At 40.1% G+C, this 18,787-nt stretch overlaps 1 protein-coding gene across 2 annotated transcripts; it reads right to left on the reverse strand.

Annotated features, from left to right (window-relative positions):
• Window positions 1-4,991: 4,991 nt before the first annotated feature.
• GAPT (GRB2 binding adaptor protein, transmembrane) lies at window positions 4,992-10,069 on the reverse strand. Of its 2 annotated transcripts, none has more exons than XM_043887486.1 (2): window positions 9,913-10,069; window positions 4,992-6,705 (listed from the first exon to the last, which is right to left on the reverse strand). In XM_043887486.1, exon 2 carries the CDS (start codon window positions 6,413-6,415, stop codon window positions 5,936-5,938), a length of 480 nt encoding a protein of 159 aa, XP_043743421.1. In that variant the 5' UTR covers window positions 6,416-6,705; window positions 9,913-10,069; the 3' UTR covers window positions 4,992-5,935. The 2 variants fall into 2 exon arrangements, with proteins under 2 accessions (XP_043743421.1, XP_043743420.1); XM_043887485.1 differs by having other exon boundaries at window positions 4,992-6,807.
• Between the last annotated feature and the right edge of the window lie 8,718 nt (window positions 10,070-18,787).

Below are 18,787 nucleotides of genomic sequence, written 5' to 3' on the forward strand. Positions count from 1 at the left end.
GACATCAGTATTGTTAGGATAAAGTCCAAATTCCTCAGCTTGTCTTACAAAGCCTGGCATCAGCTGACCTTTGCTTATAGGTATCGCCTTGCTCCTGCCCTTCTCCTCTAACAGACTACACTTCAGGGGTATTTATGTTCTTTTACTTCTTGAACACCTCCTGTACTCTGGGGCCTTACACATGCTATCTCCTGTTTTTGGAGCCTCATTCCCTCAGCTTCCTTGCCTGGTTATCTCGTAATTGTCCTCCAGGTCTCAGTTTAGGAGTCACTTTCCATAGGAAAGCTTTCTTAACCCCCAAGTCTGCTGAGTCTTCCATTACACCATGTGCTTCCCTATCATACTATATCTCAATACATTCTTATAACCTGTAGAAATATCAGAACTCCTTAAAACTGTGTGAGCTCACCAAATGCAGAGGCAGGGTCTATCTCTATAACCTCCATCCACCAACCCCACTGCTGAATTTCCAGGGCTCTTTCAGTGTTTGCTACACCACAGGCACTTCACAAATACTTGTTACATGACTGAAATCACTTTATCCTACAAGGTCAATAAAGTATTTTGTTAGAAATGTCATGACTTTGGTGTTCTGCAACTTCCTGTCTATCCAACTGCAAGAATCTACCAGAAGATGCTCTTATTCAAGATATATTTGCAGTTTTCCTATCCTTCACAGGGATATCAGTAGATAGCCATTCATTCAAAGTTGACAAATTTTAAAATCCCTGGTCTGTGATATGTGGTTTCTTTTTTTTTTTTTTTTCATGATTTAGTCCCTTGACCACTGCTTTTTAGGTCCAGCTCAATGCAGTTATCCTAAAAACACTTAAAAATAATAACCAAAAAAATGGAGAAGGAAATGGCAACCCACTCCAGTATTCTTGCCTGGAAAAGTCCATGGACAGAGGAGTCTGGCGGGCTGAAGTCCATGGGATTACATGACTGAGCATGTGTGCACAAGGGTGGAGGGAAATGGGTTGGTAGCAATAAAGTGGTAGAACTAAAAAAAAAAAAAAATAAATAATAACCAAAAATGCTAAAGTAAATTAAGTAAGCAGCTCTTTCCCAAGGTGGCACTAGGGGTAAAGAACCTGCCTGCCAATGTAGGAGACTTAAAAGGGACGTGGGTTTGATCCCTGGGTTGGGAAGATCCCCTGGAGGAGGGCTTGGCAATCCACTCCAGTGTTCTTTCCTGAAGAATCCCATGGACAGAGGAGCCGGTGGGCCACCGTCCATGGGATCCCAAAGAATCGGACACAACTGAAGCACCTTAGCACTGAGCCATACACCTACAGCCATCAGACAATTCTGCTAGCCTGATGCCTTGCAAGCCCTGGACCCTGTTTTGCTACTATAACACAGTGTTACATTTCGGAGCTCCTCACTCAGCAGTCAGGGGAAGAACAGGAAAGACATACTGTTTTCTAAACGTGACACCACCTGAGTTTAGTGATGGGGGAATCACAGGGACAAACTTTGTTTGTTTGAGCCAGGCACTGATATTCAAGAGGCAGCTGCTCAGTACATGGTATACTGACACCATGATATTTTGAGGCTGATGTTTTTGACACTGGGCATTCTGAACTGCCAACTTTTGAAATTATTAGCAAGCAACCTGTGCAATGGATACTGTACCTGTATCTCTGAGCCTTCTCTTATTCGATCATTAATTCCATTTCTATTTCTGACACCCAAAGCTTGACCCCTCGCCATCAGCTTGACCCACGTTAAATTTCAGATATCTGAAATAAGCATTAGATGGTGAGCTATGTGAATCAAATGCTTCCAAAGGACATTGGGGCAGGAGAGTTCAGGCAAAAATGTCTAGGTCATCCGGGGAAGGAGTGTGAGAAGGAATGGGGAGGAAAGGAAAGCCTTGTGGGGAACCACTGTCCCGCATGGGCATCCAACAGGAAAGGAACTTGCAAAAGAACTTGGAAGGGGAGACAGGGAACATGCTGCAAGGGATAACACAATGGAAGCCCTAAAAGAGGGTGACTGACTTACCACTCCTCGAATTGTAAAACGCCAGCTGGTTACTGTGGCTGAGAACAGCAGTCAAAAATGTGGAAAGAGGGTCATCTGTCCTTCTTTTCCCTTTCCTCCACAGAGCCAAAGTCCAGTCTCCCCACTGGCTCAAGGGCCCCTCTGCTCTACCCCTTCTACCTGGGTGGCACCACCTGGCCCAGATAGCTGCCATCACAGGGACCAAGCTCACCTGTACTGAAATGGCAAAGAAGTCTCATGGCACTGAATTTATATTAAAGTCTGGCTTAGTATATCATTGACTATTCGTGATGTTCAAAATAATATTTATGTGTCCCCATTTTGTTATTTTCCAAAGTATTTCAGCAATGTCACTAAAAACGTTAGTCTTCAAGAAAACATCCTAATGATTTGGTTAGCAAGCATGATTGAGTACATCCTATAGGCAAGTACTAATGACCAAGCAGAGAGTAAGACAGAAAATGTTTCTGCCCTCACGAAGCTTCCATTCTAGGTAAAGGGAACAGATTATAAGCACACACACACACATGGACAGGCAGTGATAAGTGCTATAAGGCAACTAAAGTTAAAGGGTCTGAAATCCATGGTAGGGGGGCCATTTCAGATTGGGGGGTCAGCTCTGAGTAGGCATCTTTTGATCAGAGTTAAATGAAGTGGGGAGTTCACAGTGTGAATAGCTTAAGGTACAGCATTCTGAGCTGAGAAAGTAATGTCCCTAAATTCAGTCCTCCCCTAAGTTTAGAGGACTGGCAAGAAGGCCAGTGACCACATAAGCACACTTCCACACCAAGGGTGTGTGCAATCACCAGTGTGTCTGTTGTTCACTCAGTCACGTCTGACTCTTTGTCGACCCCATGGACTGTAGCCTGTCAGGCTCCTCTGTCCATGAGATTTCCGCGACAAGAATACTGGAGTGGGCTACCATTTTCTTCTCCAGGCGATCTTCCTGACCCAGGGATCAAACCTGGCTCCCCTGCAGGCAGATTCTTTACCATTGAGCCGCCAGGGAAGCCCACCAGGCTGTTTCCTAGTAGCCAGCTGTTACCTACATTCAACGAGGTTAGAAAGGCAGTAAAGGCAGACTGCTGCTTCCTTTTTTTCACATCTACTTACCTTACTAGGAATTCTTGTGTGGGGTGTGGGGGTGAGGGCTTGGGGGAGGATGACAGAGGAAGCCAAGGAAATCATCATTCAAGTTCTCTTTTTACCATATTCTCCATTCTCCGTCCCCTCTCCTATTTCCTATTCCTGCTTCTCTCTCTCCTTCTCTCATTCCCTCCTGACTCACTTCTCCTCCTCTTCCTTCTTCCCCACCTCCCCTTTCAAATTTCTTTCTCCGATCTGCATTCTTTCTAACAATCTGTCTCTGCCTTCTTAAAATCTAAAAAGTGAAAATCGTCCTCAAGAGACAGAAAACAAAGTTAGTCTAAGTCAAATTGACAAGCAGCAGTTTGCACCTGAGTTATATTATTAGCAAAAGTAACCACAAGTACCACAAGAGGGAAGGAGGAAGGATGTTGGGGGTGGGGGAAGAATGCACAATAGCATCAAATAAACTGAGGGTGACTTTGCTGGGGGGCAGAATACACAGCAGCATCAAATATAATGACTGCGGCTTTATTACGAAATGCGGCAAGTTCACACCCTGGGACTGGTAGGCCGTCTCTGTAGGACCTCACAGCCAGCATCTGCCAACCACGGCACCTGGCTCCCTGACCTTGCGCTCAGCTTGCAACTTGCAACACTTCACTTGGGCCCGACTTACACTTCATCATAACGGTAATAATAGAGCAGTGATATACTTCAACCCACTATTGATCTCCACAGAAAACAGGCCCTTGCTTAGCTGGCTGAAAAACCTTGCTTTATTACCTACTGTTTACTGTTCAGACCAAACTCTTAAAAACAGCTTCCCTGGTACCCATCTGTGGCTGGTCACTTTGATGGTAAGACTCGTCCCCTTCCGTAATACCATCGAGCTGTTCTGGATCAACCCCCTTGCTCATTCCAGCCTGCTGCCCAGGATCCTAGCAGGACAGAGAGACTCCCTGTCACACCACATCTACAGCCCTTTCGCCCTCAGGTCTCAGCCTAAGTATCCCTTTAGACAGGCCTCCTTAGGTAATCTGATTAAAATCCGAATCCTTTTCCCTACTGAATGCCATTGTTCTCAAACACAGAAAGCTTTTTTCCTTCAAAACACCTACTGTATCATTTTTAGTTGTATCACTCAGGGTCCACTTTGGGAACCAGAAACCATACCAGTTTGTTTTAAAATGGAGAACTGGATATATAGCATTAATTAAAATAAAAAAAGTATTGATAGGCTGAAAAGACAGAAAGAGGCCATTGAGGTACCAGAGAGATAGTAAATGCAGCAAATAGCCACCATACCTAAGACTGGGGATTATCAGAAACTTGAAGGAGGACTGGGACCCGGAGCTGTAGGTGCCGTTTGTTTCCTGCTGGTCCCTCGGGAGCTTGGAGGAGGGCTGGAGGAGCTGGTTCTCAGATACTAAGGAAAGGGTGCTACTTGGCTGGTGCTGGCCTCTCTGACAAGGTGCAAAGAAGTTGCTTCTAAGGAGTGCTGGAAGAAACTGGAAACTGCAAACCACCAGTGATGCTGGAGTAAATTAAACGAAAATAGTACCTCTCAGGACAACAGGGAGAACGAGAAGGGGCAGGCCCCCTTTGCTTCCTGTTTATTGCCTACCAGCCTTCCCCTGTTGAGAGATCCTAATGTGGATACACCTGGCAAAGAAAAAAGGTAGTTTGCAGAGTTCCAGCCTGAGCAATTTAGAGCAGCATATCCAACGGTGGGTTTAAGAAGTATCATAGCTTAATAAAGAGCATAGTAGTTGTAGATTGTCTTTTCTTTCATGCTAGGCAGTGTGTGCTCAGGACCCATGTCTTTCTTTTCACTGTTCTACCCCATCCCTGTGTACAGCACAGTAAGAAGTAAATAGAAGGTACTCAATAAATATTCCTTGGATGGATGGATTTATTAGATTGTTTTCAAAAGTACTTAGCAAAGAGTACAGTTCAATTCTTGCCAACTGAACAATATTGAGTGCCTCATATGGCAGTCTATAGACATTGGGGCTAAAATATGAATATGAGGCAGTTCCTTACTATTTAGTATGGTTAGGACATTCTCATATGACACTAAATAATAAAATGCCATTGCAAACACTCATCTGTTTAAATGCCCAAAGAACTGAACAGGCAGCAAAATCTAGAGGACACCAGGAAAAGAAAGACGGTATACATGGGTTTGGAATGATTCAAAGACTCGGATGGAAGAAGTTATGGTCCAAGGCAGGCTTAAGAGGGGGCAGACAAGGAAAGCTGAGGAGGAGAGGTGGGTTTGGCAGGTTTTGAGAGGCTTCTGATGAACACAGAGAAGTGAGAGATTAATATAAGTCACTGGAAAAGTAAATTTGAACTGTGTACAATTCTGGAGCTAGAATTTTGAGTAGTATGTCTTTTGCAAAGAGGAGACAGTAAGAGGTTTTATGCAGAGGAGTGATGTGGCCACTGTGAATGTTTTCTGAAGATGAATCTGGCGGCGTCTCAAGGATTCTGCAGTTACGCGGCATCACTCAGTATATAGGAACTCAAGCCAGAAAGACTAGTGAGCAGACGGTGGCAATCCTGAGCCAGATAAGTGGTCCAGATAGAAAAAGAAGAAAAAGATAGCAAGTAATGCTCAGAAGGAAGAATCAACGAAACATAATTCAGAATTAATCCAGGCCAAGAAGGGTGGCGAGGATATCTAGAATTAATGCACAGTGGTATACACAGGATTCAGAAGGGTGGCAATAAAGGAGATCATCAAGTTTCAACAGAAGAGCTTGATGGTATCAGTACAATAAAGTCTCAGCGAATACTTCCCCTCCAATAACTAAACACACATTTTGCAAAATTAATATGAATCTGGAAGAATATATATGTCTTCCTCTGGAGGGGCTTCAGAAGTACCAGGCTTCTCAAAGTTATAATAGTCACACGGTGATATCTCGTTTCCGTAGATATGCTCCTCGGGATTGGTCTGCCAAGTATTTTCATACAGTTCCTTGTCTGTTTCTCCTTTAGCTTTGGGAGGATGCACTTTCACATTTTCATAGTTGTTATGGATGTTAGTGTCCTTCCCAGAAGAGTGGCGGTCTTGAGTTTGAACTGAGATTTTATGCTTTGGGCTGATAAACTGGGGACCCAAGGAGGATGTTTTAGTATAGTCTTTTCTCCTGCTTCTCCTCCTTTGCAAAAACTTTGGTAAGGTAAATTGCACGGTATTCTGGTGTTTCCAATGCCAAACACACCCGATTCCACAGATCACCAACAGTAAAAGAAGGGAAATTCCTATAGACACGGCCACTGAAGTATTTCCACAGATTTCCAGCATCTCTGCACAAACAATGTTGTTTGCTACTACGGTGAAGCCCTTAATGAATTCACAGGTACAAGCCACTGTACTTTCTCGTAAAGTATGGTTTGAAAGTAATTTCAGAAGCTCGTTTTGACATTTCTGTTTCAGATATGAAAGGACATTATGTGGCAAATTCTTGGTGTCAGAGGAGAGATTGAGTAACCTTGATTTTGGAAGCTGGTTCTCGTTGTATCTGATGATTACACAATTGTTATTGTATAGTTGCACTGTGTCAGAAGGGATTTTATCCAACTCCGCTTCCTTTGCTATCAATGAATCACAAAATGAAGCACAAATGAGTGGAAAATAATAACAGAGTAGAAAACTCAAGAAAGGGAAGGTTGAATGATCTGCCATCCAGGTGCCTGCTATAAATTAAAAACATTTTAATTGCATATTTAATACATAGCATAATAAAAAAAAATCTGCCAATTTCTACCACTACATTAAGCATTAGCATTTAGTGAACTCTTCCTTCAAGATAGAATATAGTACTAGTTGCAGCACTGGGTTTTTGCTTTAATATAGAAGGCAGTACTAGCTGTTGGATTCAGTGAGTTTTTACTTTAACATAGAGTACAGTCCTCACTGGTGTGAGGGGGTGGGAGAGTTAAAATAACATGTCTGCTGAAGTCTGAGTGGTTTTATCACTTAGATTTCAACGTGGTTTTTGACAACAAGGCTAATCATCTTCAAGAGAAAGATAATGCGTCAAACACAACGGGAGGAAAGGGACGAGAGTACAGATGGACAATCATTTCTACCCCCTATCACCTCCTCTGTGAAGCCTCGCCCCTCTTTCTAGTGGTCGGAGACCATGTCTGCTTCTTAATCACACCTTACTTTGTGTCCCCGTATTAAAGAGTCAGCTCTCTATTAATGGGGCTTCCCTTGTGGCTCAGCTGGTAAAGAATCCACCTGCAATGTGGGAGACCTGGGTTCAATCCCTGGGTTGGGAAGGTCCCCTGGAGAAGGGAAAGGCTACCCACTCCAGTATTCTGGTCTGGAGAATTCTATAGTCCATGGGGTCGCAAAGAGTCAGATGCGACTGAGCGACTTTCACTTTCACTTTCTCTGTTATAGCATGACAACTTAAATTACACGAAATTGTGTCTTCCTATCTGGTTATATGGTGGAGAGGGATCAGATCTTTTCCTCTGTATATTCCTAGAGAATATGTATAACACCTAGCACAGAAAAGACACTCAGTCAATATTTATTGAATAAATGATTAAATAAACATAGGACTCCAAATCTAAACATCTGTTTAAGCTGATAGTTTAAAATGCAAGACGTGTCTTGTAAAGGGTACAGTGTGTACTTAAAAGAAGAAAAGAGTCCTTTGATGTAAAAACAAAATACCTATAACCAAAATATTTAAAATAGAATTTGAGAGTCTTCCTATCACTAGTCTAATCACAACTTCCAGCAAATAACTTTCATTTAATTAAGATAATTTTATAGTTTTACCTGTTGATGCTTTAAAATGGCAGAGGGGAGAGAAACTGGAAGTATTCAACTACTCTGAATGTTCTACTACGATTTTATTAACAAAACATTACTGCTGTATGTTTTTAGACTAGACACAGATATACTTACATCCAACATTGTTTTCATCATTGTTGTTTTCTTCCAGTTTTATTGAGATATATAATTGATATACCACACAGTATCAGTTTAAGGTATACAACATGATGATATGATATTTGCATGTACTGTGAACTATTTACCACACTAAATTTAGTTAACATCCATCAGCTCAGTTAAACATTTTTTTTTCTTATGATGAGAACCTTAATGATCTACTCTTTTAGCAACTTTCAAATAGATACTATAGCATTAATAACTATAGTCATTCAATTTCACAGTGCTTATGAGATGATGATCATCATCTACTGAAAGTCCATCAGTAGTATTTAGTTACTTGGGGTCAGCTTTTAAACACTGTTACATGGATTATCTCATTTAACCCTACCATTCACAACTGTCATGGGAAGTAGATACTACTGTTATCCTTATTTTATACATGAGAAACAAGATGATTAAGTTAAGTAACTTCTTTAATGACTAAGAAGTGATTAAATCTGGATTCAAGTAAAATTTTCCCCTAAATATTATCCCTACCCAGGCTTCTATAAATGTCTGTCAAGCACATCCATCACTAAATTTTTATAGATGATTAGCTCTGAGGTTCTTGGGGTTTGGAATCGTATCTTATTTATCTTTATATTACCAGCAGCAGTACTAGACACAGAATAGCTGGTTTGTTAAATACTTGCAAATGAATACAGCAACCTGCATTAGGATAAAAACAGTAGTGACAGACAAGAAAGAAAGAAACCCTGAAATTTTGCCCTGCTCTCAGTGAGTACTCACGTACAACAGTGAACATTTCTAAACTTGTTCAAGGTTAGAATACATCAAATGTGCAAATTTTCAATCTGGCATTTCACATAAAATACTAAATTAAATATGAGATGCAGCTGACTTATAAAATTTCTTTGATAAAACTATAGGGACAGACATCCTGGACTGCAACATCTTTTAATCTCTTTGGAACTTTTGTAGGTTCCCTCCTTTCTAAGGCCAGACACATTGCTTCGTGTTCAAGGTTTGGCAAGGGACTTCAGTCATTAGGATCCCACTTCCTTTCTGCAACAGCTGAGAACTGACCATATGTAATACATTTTATGGTATAAATAATAACTCATTTAAGTAAATGTTTGCCAGCATATTTGAACTAAATTTCAAATATTGATTGAAACTAATCAGCTTTTTAAAAAGTGCCATGATTGCAACAGAAGCAAGAAGGCTTACCTAAAGCCCTCTGAGGATAAGGTAATATATCACTCTCTGGATTTCCAAGAGGAGAATTTACTTTTAACCATCTATGTCATTCTGTGGAGAGCAGACATTTAAGTACGTTCCCAAAATTAAAACTGTTTATCAAAGACGTGTTTACTGAGATAAAGACAAGGAGACATCTTACAGGAAAATAAATGTATCTGTTCCCTTTTTTCAAAATATTAGGAAAAGCCCTGTAAGACGGAAACAAAGATCTACTAGAATTGGAGCCATATGTTAAATAAGAGTCCTTCAAAGGTAACTTTTAAGTTTCACTTTGCCCAATTTGAAAGAGGGCTTTCAGTTTTGGAAAACAATTCCAACAGGTATACCCAACCATTATTCATTTGTCTTAAAATCACAAATTGTTGACAAACTTCTGAAATTTTAGTCAGATACTGCCCTTCTATTTGAAAAGAAGGCAACAACTAAGCATACCCTTGTACTTGTGAGGCTCTCCACCAGTGAGGAAGCACTAACCTCACAGGTTGTAAACTGGGTTTTCAACATCTGGCCACCTAATGCTACACACACTCTGTCTGATAAGATAAAACGCCATGATTATTTCAAATGAACTATTACTTTATAGTTTTCATTCCCCAAATACCTTGAAGCAGGTTCTCACTTACCTTGAGATTTGTATGCCAAGCTTTCTTTTGTTCTTTTGGTTCTGTTTCAAACCCGCTTTGGTTTAGAACTTGTTCCTCTTTTCACTCTTCACGTAGGTTAGTTACTTCCTTCTTTACCGCTCCTTTCAGATGATTTCATACTTGCAAAGTTTCCTGGCTCAAGAGGAAGTTCTTATCATATACATAAGAACTGAGATAAATTGTATGAGTTTTTGAATAAGGAAGTCCAGCCCTTCATCTTTCAGTTCAGTTCAGTTCAGTCGCTCAGTCATGTCCGACTCTTTGTGACCCCATGAATCACAGCATGCCAGGCCTCCCTGTCCATCACCAACTCCCAGAGTAACTCTCCAACTGTATCAGAAACTGATACGTGAGGCCTAGGTGGTTTTTTATTTGGACAATATTCGCAGCCTTCACTTTATTTTTATTTATTTTTCTTTTTTAAGCATCAGAAATGTATTCTCTCCCATTGTGGAGGCCAGAAGTCCAAATTCAAGGGGTGGGCAGGGCGGTTCTTCCAGACGCTCCAGGGGAGAATCCATCCAGGCCTCTCTCCTGGCTTTGGGTGCTTCCTGGTGCTTCGTAGACACAGCACCCCCATCTCTGCTCTGCTGTCTCATCGCTTCTCCGCTTGTCTTTCCCACTGTGTACCTTTTATAAGGTCACTGTCCTTAGATGCAGGACCACCCAGATAATCCAGGATGATCTTTTCTCAGACCTTTCATTATATGTACACCTGCAAAGATCCTACTTCTAAATAAGGTCCTGTTCACAGCCTCTAGGAATTAGGATTTAGATGGCTTTTGTGGTGGGGGGCAGGGGCGGGGATGGGGCACAGTGGGAATCACTATTCAACCCACTAAAATACCTAAAAAATTGTGCATTTTACCTTTTACTATTTATAACTTTTTAAAAGTTTTATACTGTATGTAATCTTCAGGCAGTCCTCACTTGAGAATCAGCATTCTGATTGCTTTTTATTTATTTTTGGCTGGTAACCCTTTATTATTATTTTTTCATTTATTTTTATTAGTTGGAGGCTAATTACTTTACAATATTGTAGTGGTTTTTGCCATACATTGACATGAATCAGTCATGGATTTACATGTATTCCCCATCCCGATCCCCCCTCCCGCCTCCCTCCCCATCCCATCCCTCTGGGTCTTCCCAGTGCACCAGCCCTGAGCACTTGTCTTATGCATCCAACCTGGGCTGGTGATCTGTTTCACCCTTGATAGTATACTTGTTTCGATGCTGTTCTCTCTGAACATCCCACCCTCGCCTTCTCCCACAGAGTCCCAAAGTCTGTTCTGTACATCCGTGTCTCTTTTTCTGTTTTGCATATAGGGTTATCATTACCATCTTTTAAAATTCCATATATATGCGTTAGTCTACTGTATTGGTGTTTATCTTTCTGGCTTACTTCACTCTGTATAATGGGCTCCAGTTTCATCCATCTCATTAGAACTGATTCAAATGAATTCTTTTTAACGGCTGAGTAATATTCCATGGTGTATATGTACCATAGCTTTCTTATCCATTTGTCTGCTGATGGGCATCTAGGTTGCTTTCATGTCCTGGCTGTTATAAACAGTGCTGCAATGAACATTGGGGTACACGTGTCTCTTTCAGTCTAGTTTCCTCAGTGTATATGCCCAGAATAGGGATTGCTGGGTCATATGGCAGTTCTATTTCCAGTTTTTTAAGGAATCTCCACACTGTTCTCCATAGTGGCTGTACTAGTTTGCATTCCCACCAATAGTGTAAGAGGGTTCCCTTTTCTCCACACCCTCTCCAGCATTTATTGCTTGTAGACTTTTGGATAGCAGCCATCCTGACTGCCGTGTAATGGTACCTCGTTGCGGTTTTGAATTGCATTTCTCGGATAATGAGTGATGTTGAGCATCTTTTCATGTGTTTGTTAGCCATCTGTATGTCTTCTTTGGAGAAATGTCTGTTTAGTTCTTTGACCCATTTTTTTGATTTTAAAATTTTTACAAAAAAATATTTTTAAAATATGGTAATGCACAGGTCTTGTTGATTAATCTGCTTGTATACTAGCACAGTCCTTGCTCCCAATACTAACTCCCAGTGCACCAGGTTACATCAATACTTGTCAAACCAGTCTCCCAATTTCAGTTCAGAATATGCTAATATTCTTTTAAACTGATAAGACAGGATTTCCTAAAGTATGTTCCCAAGTGCACTGCTTCTGGAATCTTCTAGGAGGTGTTTCACCAAGTAAATTTGGGAAAGACTGCTCACCTGGAGACTCACAGGCACCTCAGCATCCTGAAGGCTGTGAGCAGTCTTACAGTCAGCAAACAAAACCAACCAAATATGAGAGAAAAACTGCTTAACTCTCTTTAATTATAGTAGCCAACATTCTCTGAGCACTTACTATGTATTCTAAACCTTCATATGCTACTCAGTAAATCCTGAAAACAACTTGATGGGAGAGGACTCTATTTGTCCTCTCTTACAGAGGAGGGTATGGAGGCCGAGTGGTGAGGTAATCACTCCCTCTGTGCGGGCGTCAGTCGACCTCCAGCACCTGTGTGCTAACCCCAGGATTCGAGCTGTCTCGCTAGGCTGAACGACAAGTTTTCATCACAGAACACTTACTTAACAGCACCTCTCAGAGGATAACTCTTTGGAATACCAATATGGGAAACGCTGAGTTAGACAGACAAGATAACAAAGTAATGGAAATTTTTGCCTTTCAAGCTGTACTGGAAGTTTTTCAAGCACAGAGGATAAACTTTGTGTAGAGTGGTTTAAAAGAAGATTTAGTTACTGAAATACCAATTGGATGTTTGAAGAATAAGTCGGTCAATATTGACTGGACATTGACATTGTGCCAGGCATTATGCTAAGCAATGTGGGTGCAATAGTGAACACACTCCCTTGCAGCACCTAAAGCCTAGTGAAAAGGCTTATCTGCAGATCTCTTCAGATCAAGACAATAGGAGCTAAGAGAAGACACTGCTACACACAGGCAGTGGGGACAAGGAAAGAGACATCCAGCTCAGAACTGCCAGGGAAAGGACGACATGAGCAAGGCCTCCCAGGACATGAAGGACATAATCAAAGGCGGACAGCAGTGTTCTAGGCAATGACCCCAGAGTGCAGGAGGTATCTAGTTGTGAAGCTTTAAATGTCAATTCAGTCTTTAGACCTACCAGTATCTTACCTTTAGCTGCCCTCCCACCTAATAATACAAACAGAAACACACACACACACACATGCACACAATCTGCAAGTAATGTAACAAAGATAATATTTATGTAAAATTATGCAGTCTACTCTAGAACTCAGGACAACCGGATATCCATCTAGATTTCATCTTTTGAACTTATGGAAAGTTGCTTCACCATTTATCACTTTAGTTTTTTGGAAGATAAATAAAATGAAGGGATACTGCTTGGCTTTTTCTCCAGAGAGGATTTTTAATTTTAGGTAATAGATATAACCATTCTTTGAATTTATAAAAAAGATGCTATATACATATTTTGTCAAAACAGAATTATTGTAGAATCATTTGTATGAATCAGATATTATGTCTTGAGTTCTACTCTTCTATCTTACAGTTCCCTTTGTAGACGTGGTTGGGTGCATTCAGGGTGGTAAGTCTGTAGACAACAGTTCCCTTTTTAATCATAGTGGTTATGGTTAGGTTTTCTTTTCCTGCTTTTCTTTCTATCATGTGGTTTGGGTAGCAGAGGGCCTGGTAAGTAATTTGTTCTCTAGTGTAACTTGGACTAAATAGTTTATCCAAATTTTCTTCTATTACTTGATGATTAACAACCAATAAACTGTGATTTAAATTCCTAGCCATTTCTTTTGTGTAGTTAATATCTACGTATTTTAACCGTGTGCTTTTTCAGGTGTTTAATCTGAGTAGTATCAGTGACAATAGACATGGACAAATGTTTGTGTATGTGGATTTTATTTGAAGGCATGCTTGACTAAAAAACATTTTCCTGGACATTCTCTGTAAGGAGCCCTTGAACTCCATGCTACTAGTTAAAAGCATTATGGAAACATACATTTTAGCATAAAGCATTATGTTGCATGGGAAAGATAATGATACACTTAGTGCTAGCAAATTCATTAATACTGATTTGTTTATGGGATTAGCCACAAAGCAACTCGAACTTTAATGGAATGAGTCAACTCATAAAGTTTCACTGTGGGGACCAAGGAGTTAAGAAAACTTTAAAATGAGGAAATTGAGCAGCTGAAGGTAAGGAGAGAAGGCATGAATAAGAGGAAGTCAAAATAGAACCACTGTTGCTTTAGCTACTCTTAGTGTCGATCCTGTTAGCAGCAGGCAAACCTAAATTATTGAATACAGAATTTTGAGGGGGGTGGGAATGGACTTTCTGAAAGGGATCTGAGATATCATTTAGTTGAGGAATTCATTCCCAAACCTGAAAGTCTATCAAGATCACTTATAAAGCTTTTAAAAAATTACACATTCCTAGGACCCTAGGGATTCTGCCTCATTATGTCTGGGATGGGGCCCAGGGATCTTCATTCTAAAAGTTAAGAATAATATAAAGGAATAATATAAAGGAATTTATGAGTTAGAGAAATAAGGGAATGCACAGACTGTAGGGGGAAGAATTTTTACTTTTGATTTTACAGTCTTTTATACTACTTGATCTTATACCACTTTCATAACAAAAAGGACTAAGATATCCTTAGATGGTTTTGATTTGTGGCCATGTTTGGGAATCACTGATACAATTGAACCCTCTGAGGGTAAGAGAAGTGATGTGGTTTACTCCAAACCCTTCAGCCAAGAAAGTAGAAATCTAGCCCAGATATAAAAAGTCTCTTGAATCTGACCCAGTAATTTTCTTCTATGCCACACTATTTTCGTGAGGACTAGGAAAAGGAAAGTCCCTAGATGTCACCTTCAAGAGTAACTTTTTTTTCCTCCTTATAGTGTCAGAATATATTTGACAGAAAGATAGAGATAACAAAATGAGACAACAAAATCCATCAGGGATGCAAAAAGTAGCAAACCATGAAAGATGTTACTCTATTGGTGGACCATTTTTAGCTATGACATCTGCTTGTCAGACTAAAGAGACAGACATTGTTATGATTCCTTAAAAAATGTAGAAAGGTTAGATGATGGTCAAAGGCTAAAAAAGAAGACCCTGAAAGAAAAAGTAAAAAGACCTAGGAATTGTACCCCTACATAAATACTCAACAGAAATGAAGGCCATTTCTGATAATGACTGCTTTCTCCATAATACCCCAAATCTCTAGAAATATTCCAAATGTCCATCAACAGTACAGTGGGTAAATGGAGCATACTAAATCCACACAATGTAGTACTACACAACAATAAGAACAACCAAGTTACTGATATGCACAAAAACATGGATGGATCTCACAAACTTAACATAGAATTAAAGAAGCTATGCACAAAAGATGAATGCATGTTGAGTGATTCCACTCTCCAAATCATGGAAAGCTTTCCACAAACATTTAATGGTAAAAGTTGGAAGAGTAATGATTACTACAGATTGGGAGGTACATAAGCAAGCCCTCTTGGATGCTAGAAAATGTGCTCTATCTTAATCTTTGTGGTGGCCACAAAGACATACCTATATGTAACCATTTATCAAGCTAGCCATTTCAGATTTATGCACACTGTGTTATTGTGTCTTAATTAGCCTTCCTCTACAAAAAGGAAACTAGAGACGAACAGTAAGTTAGTAAAAGTCATGAAAAATTGAGATAACTAGATATGATTTTTATTTGTTCAGATTTTTATTCATTCATCTTCTTTGCTAAACTGGTTTACTAACTTGATGGAGAAACTTTGCTATATTATAGGTAGACTTTGAGCTGGAATAATTATAAGTTTAGCTGGAGCTTCCCAAGCCTGGAGGTTGGTAAAAACTGGTGGTAAGCAGGATAGAAGTTATTAATGAACCTTGAGCTTCCATTTAGTCAAAGCAGGGAATTTCTACTTTCTGGGATTATTTATATGGTCTTTCATTGGCACACCTTGACGTACTTAAGGGATGTGTTACTGAGAAATTATATTCATCTAAAACCACAGGTATACACTACAATATTGTAAAGTAATTAGCCTCCAATTAAAATAAATAACTTAATTTAAAATTTTAAAAAAAGATAAAAAAATAAAGTAAAATCACAGGTATAAAGCAATTTTACCTAAAAGGAATAATTCTGGGATCTTGGGCAAGTAATACAGCTTCTCCATCTTGCTTTCCTCATCCACAAGACAACAACGGATTCAGTAATCCCTAAGATTCCTTCAAGTTCTACTAATTACAAATGAACAGCATAAAAATGGTCATCACATTCAGAAGAGGGTGTTTCAAAGTGGTTCTCATGTTTGCCATATACTTCCTTTTACTCCAACTCCCCTTTTTCATCATAAGTCTTTCCTAATTGCTAACACATATCAGATAACAAGACCTGAAGCTTGCTTCAACTTTACTTGAACAACACTTCTCCTTGCCCCACTGTTTGTCCTATTTTAATTCCTTCAGATTAAAATAAATAGACATTGGGAAAGCTGAAAAAAATTGAAAACATTTTACTTCTTCATGAACAAAACTGAAAGCTGTATAATTTAACAGTCCCATAGTAGATACATCATCTTAGAATGTGTATATAATTTCACAAGTCAGATAATAGATAAACTATTTAAACAGATTTCTGTTGTTCATTTGAGGAGAAGAGTACTATAAACTAGGATTAATAATAGATGCCAAATCAGTCACTGGCTGATTCTGCCAACTTCTTCAGCAAATGTTGTAAGGCATAGCATAACACATCATTACTTAAAAATAACTGGACATATTTTAAAACTTTACGCTGTAGTTAGGCTGGGTGTGAGAACTACTGGATAGCAGACTCCTTTCTCCCATGAACAGTGTTAATCACTATTACCTTTTCAAACCTGGCATGCGAGGGGAGACTCACTCATCAGAGGAAAGCATATTCTTAGCCCTTTGCTTGAAGATAGAGTGATCTGAGTTATAACCTGATTCTGACCACAAAATTGGGGAGTAGGGCGAGAAGAGTAGCTGCTTTAGAGTCACTTTCCCCCCCAAACTGAGATGGTACTCAGAGTGGGTGACACTGAGATGGGGCAGGAACCCGTCTGAAAGGGTCCTGATAATGAGGGCCTCTGCTCCCCTTGTGGGAAACACACTCTGGAAGCCTATTTATCTTCAGGTAGATACTGGTGAACATTCACCCAGAACAGGAGGTCATTTAGTATGTGAGGTATAAATCATTAATGGTCTCAGATAAGCCAGTGTTATGCCCCAATGAAATTGGAGTCTCTGAAACCCATTTTTTATGTTTCCTTATAGACCAGTGGCTTCTCCTTAGTACACCAGGCTAAAGTCATGCATGTTAATTCTTAAGAGACATATCTCACGGTGATATGTTCTTTTTATTGGTTTATCAGAATTTGAAGCGCTTCCCCTCTTGTCCTCAGAGTCTATCCTAACATTAACTAGCTTGAGCCAGTCATTCAATCACAGAGAACCTCATCTTATCTATAAAATGGATCTAAATGGGTTAATGGTTGTTAACTCTAGCTATTCATTGGAATCTCATTAAGGAGCTTTAAAAAATACTGATGCTTGCATTGCAGGGCACAAAAATTAGAGCAAATTTCCAAGTGTGTAACCTGAGGATTAGTAGTTTTCAAAAGATCCTCAGATATTTAAAGGGCCAGCAAGCCAAATGAACAGTCAGGCCTCTTTTGAACTAAGAATCTATGGCTCTGTGCTGCATGATCTTGAGAACCACTGAACTCTACTTTTCTTCACTATAAAGAAAGAACTTGGAATACAGTGTTGTAAAAAGAAATCTGCAAAGTGCTCCAGGTTTACCACAAAAATTTGTTATTAAAAACCGCTCTGAATTTTCAAGCTAACATGGCACTAATAATACATACAAATTAATTGCCAGATGAACATGTATCAGACCATTCTCTCATCCCTTTATGTGGATTTTCTTCTTTAATTTCTACAAGAATAGGGATAGGTATTATTTACTAGTTAGAAGATGAAGAAGCTGAGGCCTATCCAAGGCCATATATCTCTTTTCAGAGCTTGAATTCAAACTCACACCATGGGACCTGAATGCAGACCAAGTGCTTTTAACAACTCTATGGGATTTACGAAGTGCCCTCCTTCTCAGGGAAGCCTGGCATGCTGCAGTCCATGGGGTCGCAGAGTCAGACACGACTGACTGAACTGAAATGACCTCCTTCTCTTCCTATAACCAAATGCCTGTGATGTCCCAGATTAAAATCTTCTTTATTTCAGACGGTGTACAGTTGAATCTTTATCTATTCCTGAATATTTCATGACCATAGGGTAAATTTTGAATCCATTCTGGTTCTGCTTCTGTGACTTTAATTGTTATTTTGCCACTTTTGGTATTATAGGCATACATGATGGCCTGCCTCAGAGAGCCCTGCCTGGCCCCCTCCTACCGGACTTTTGGGCTAGGGTGCCGTTGTGCGGCTCACAGGGAGATAGCCTGACCCTGACCACCCGTGAAGGGCTGTAAGGAAGTGAAACTAACACAGCCCCCGCCTGACGTTTGCCAATCTAGGAGATACTTGCAAGAATTAAATGGCTCATATGGTAAAGAATCTGCCTACAGTGCAGGAGACCTGGGGTTCGATCCCTTGGAGAAGGAAGTGGCAACCCATTCCAGTATTCTTGCCTGGAAAATCCCATGGACAGAGGAGCCTGGAGGGCTGCAGTCCATGGGGTCACAAAAAGTGAGACATGATTGAGCGACTGACACATACAAATGAACTTTTTACTTTGTTTCCTCACCTCCCCCATCTCTG

This window comes from Cervus elaphus, chromosome 25 (assembly GCF_910594005.1).
Source record: "Cervus elaphus chromosome 25, mCerEla1.1, whole genome shotgun sequence".
Lineage (NCBI taxonomy): Eukaryota > Metazoa > Chordata > Mammalia > Artiodactyla > Cervidae > Cervus > Cervus elaphus.

Coding starts and splice junctions, on each gene's coding strand:
- GAPT (XM_043887485.1), bottom strand. CDS start 6,796: ATGGCAGATCATTCAACCTTCCCTTTCTTGAGTTTTCTACTCTGTTAT.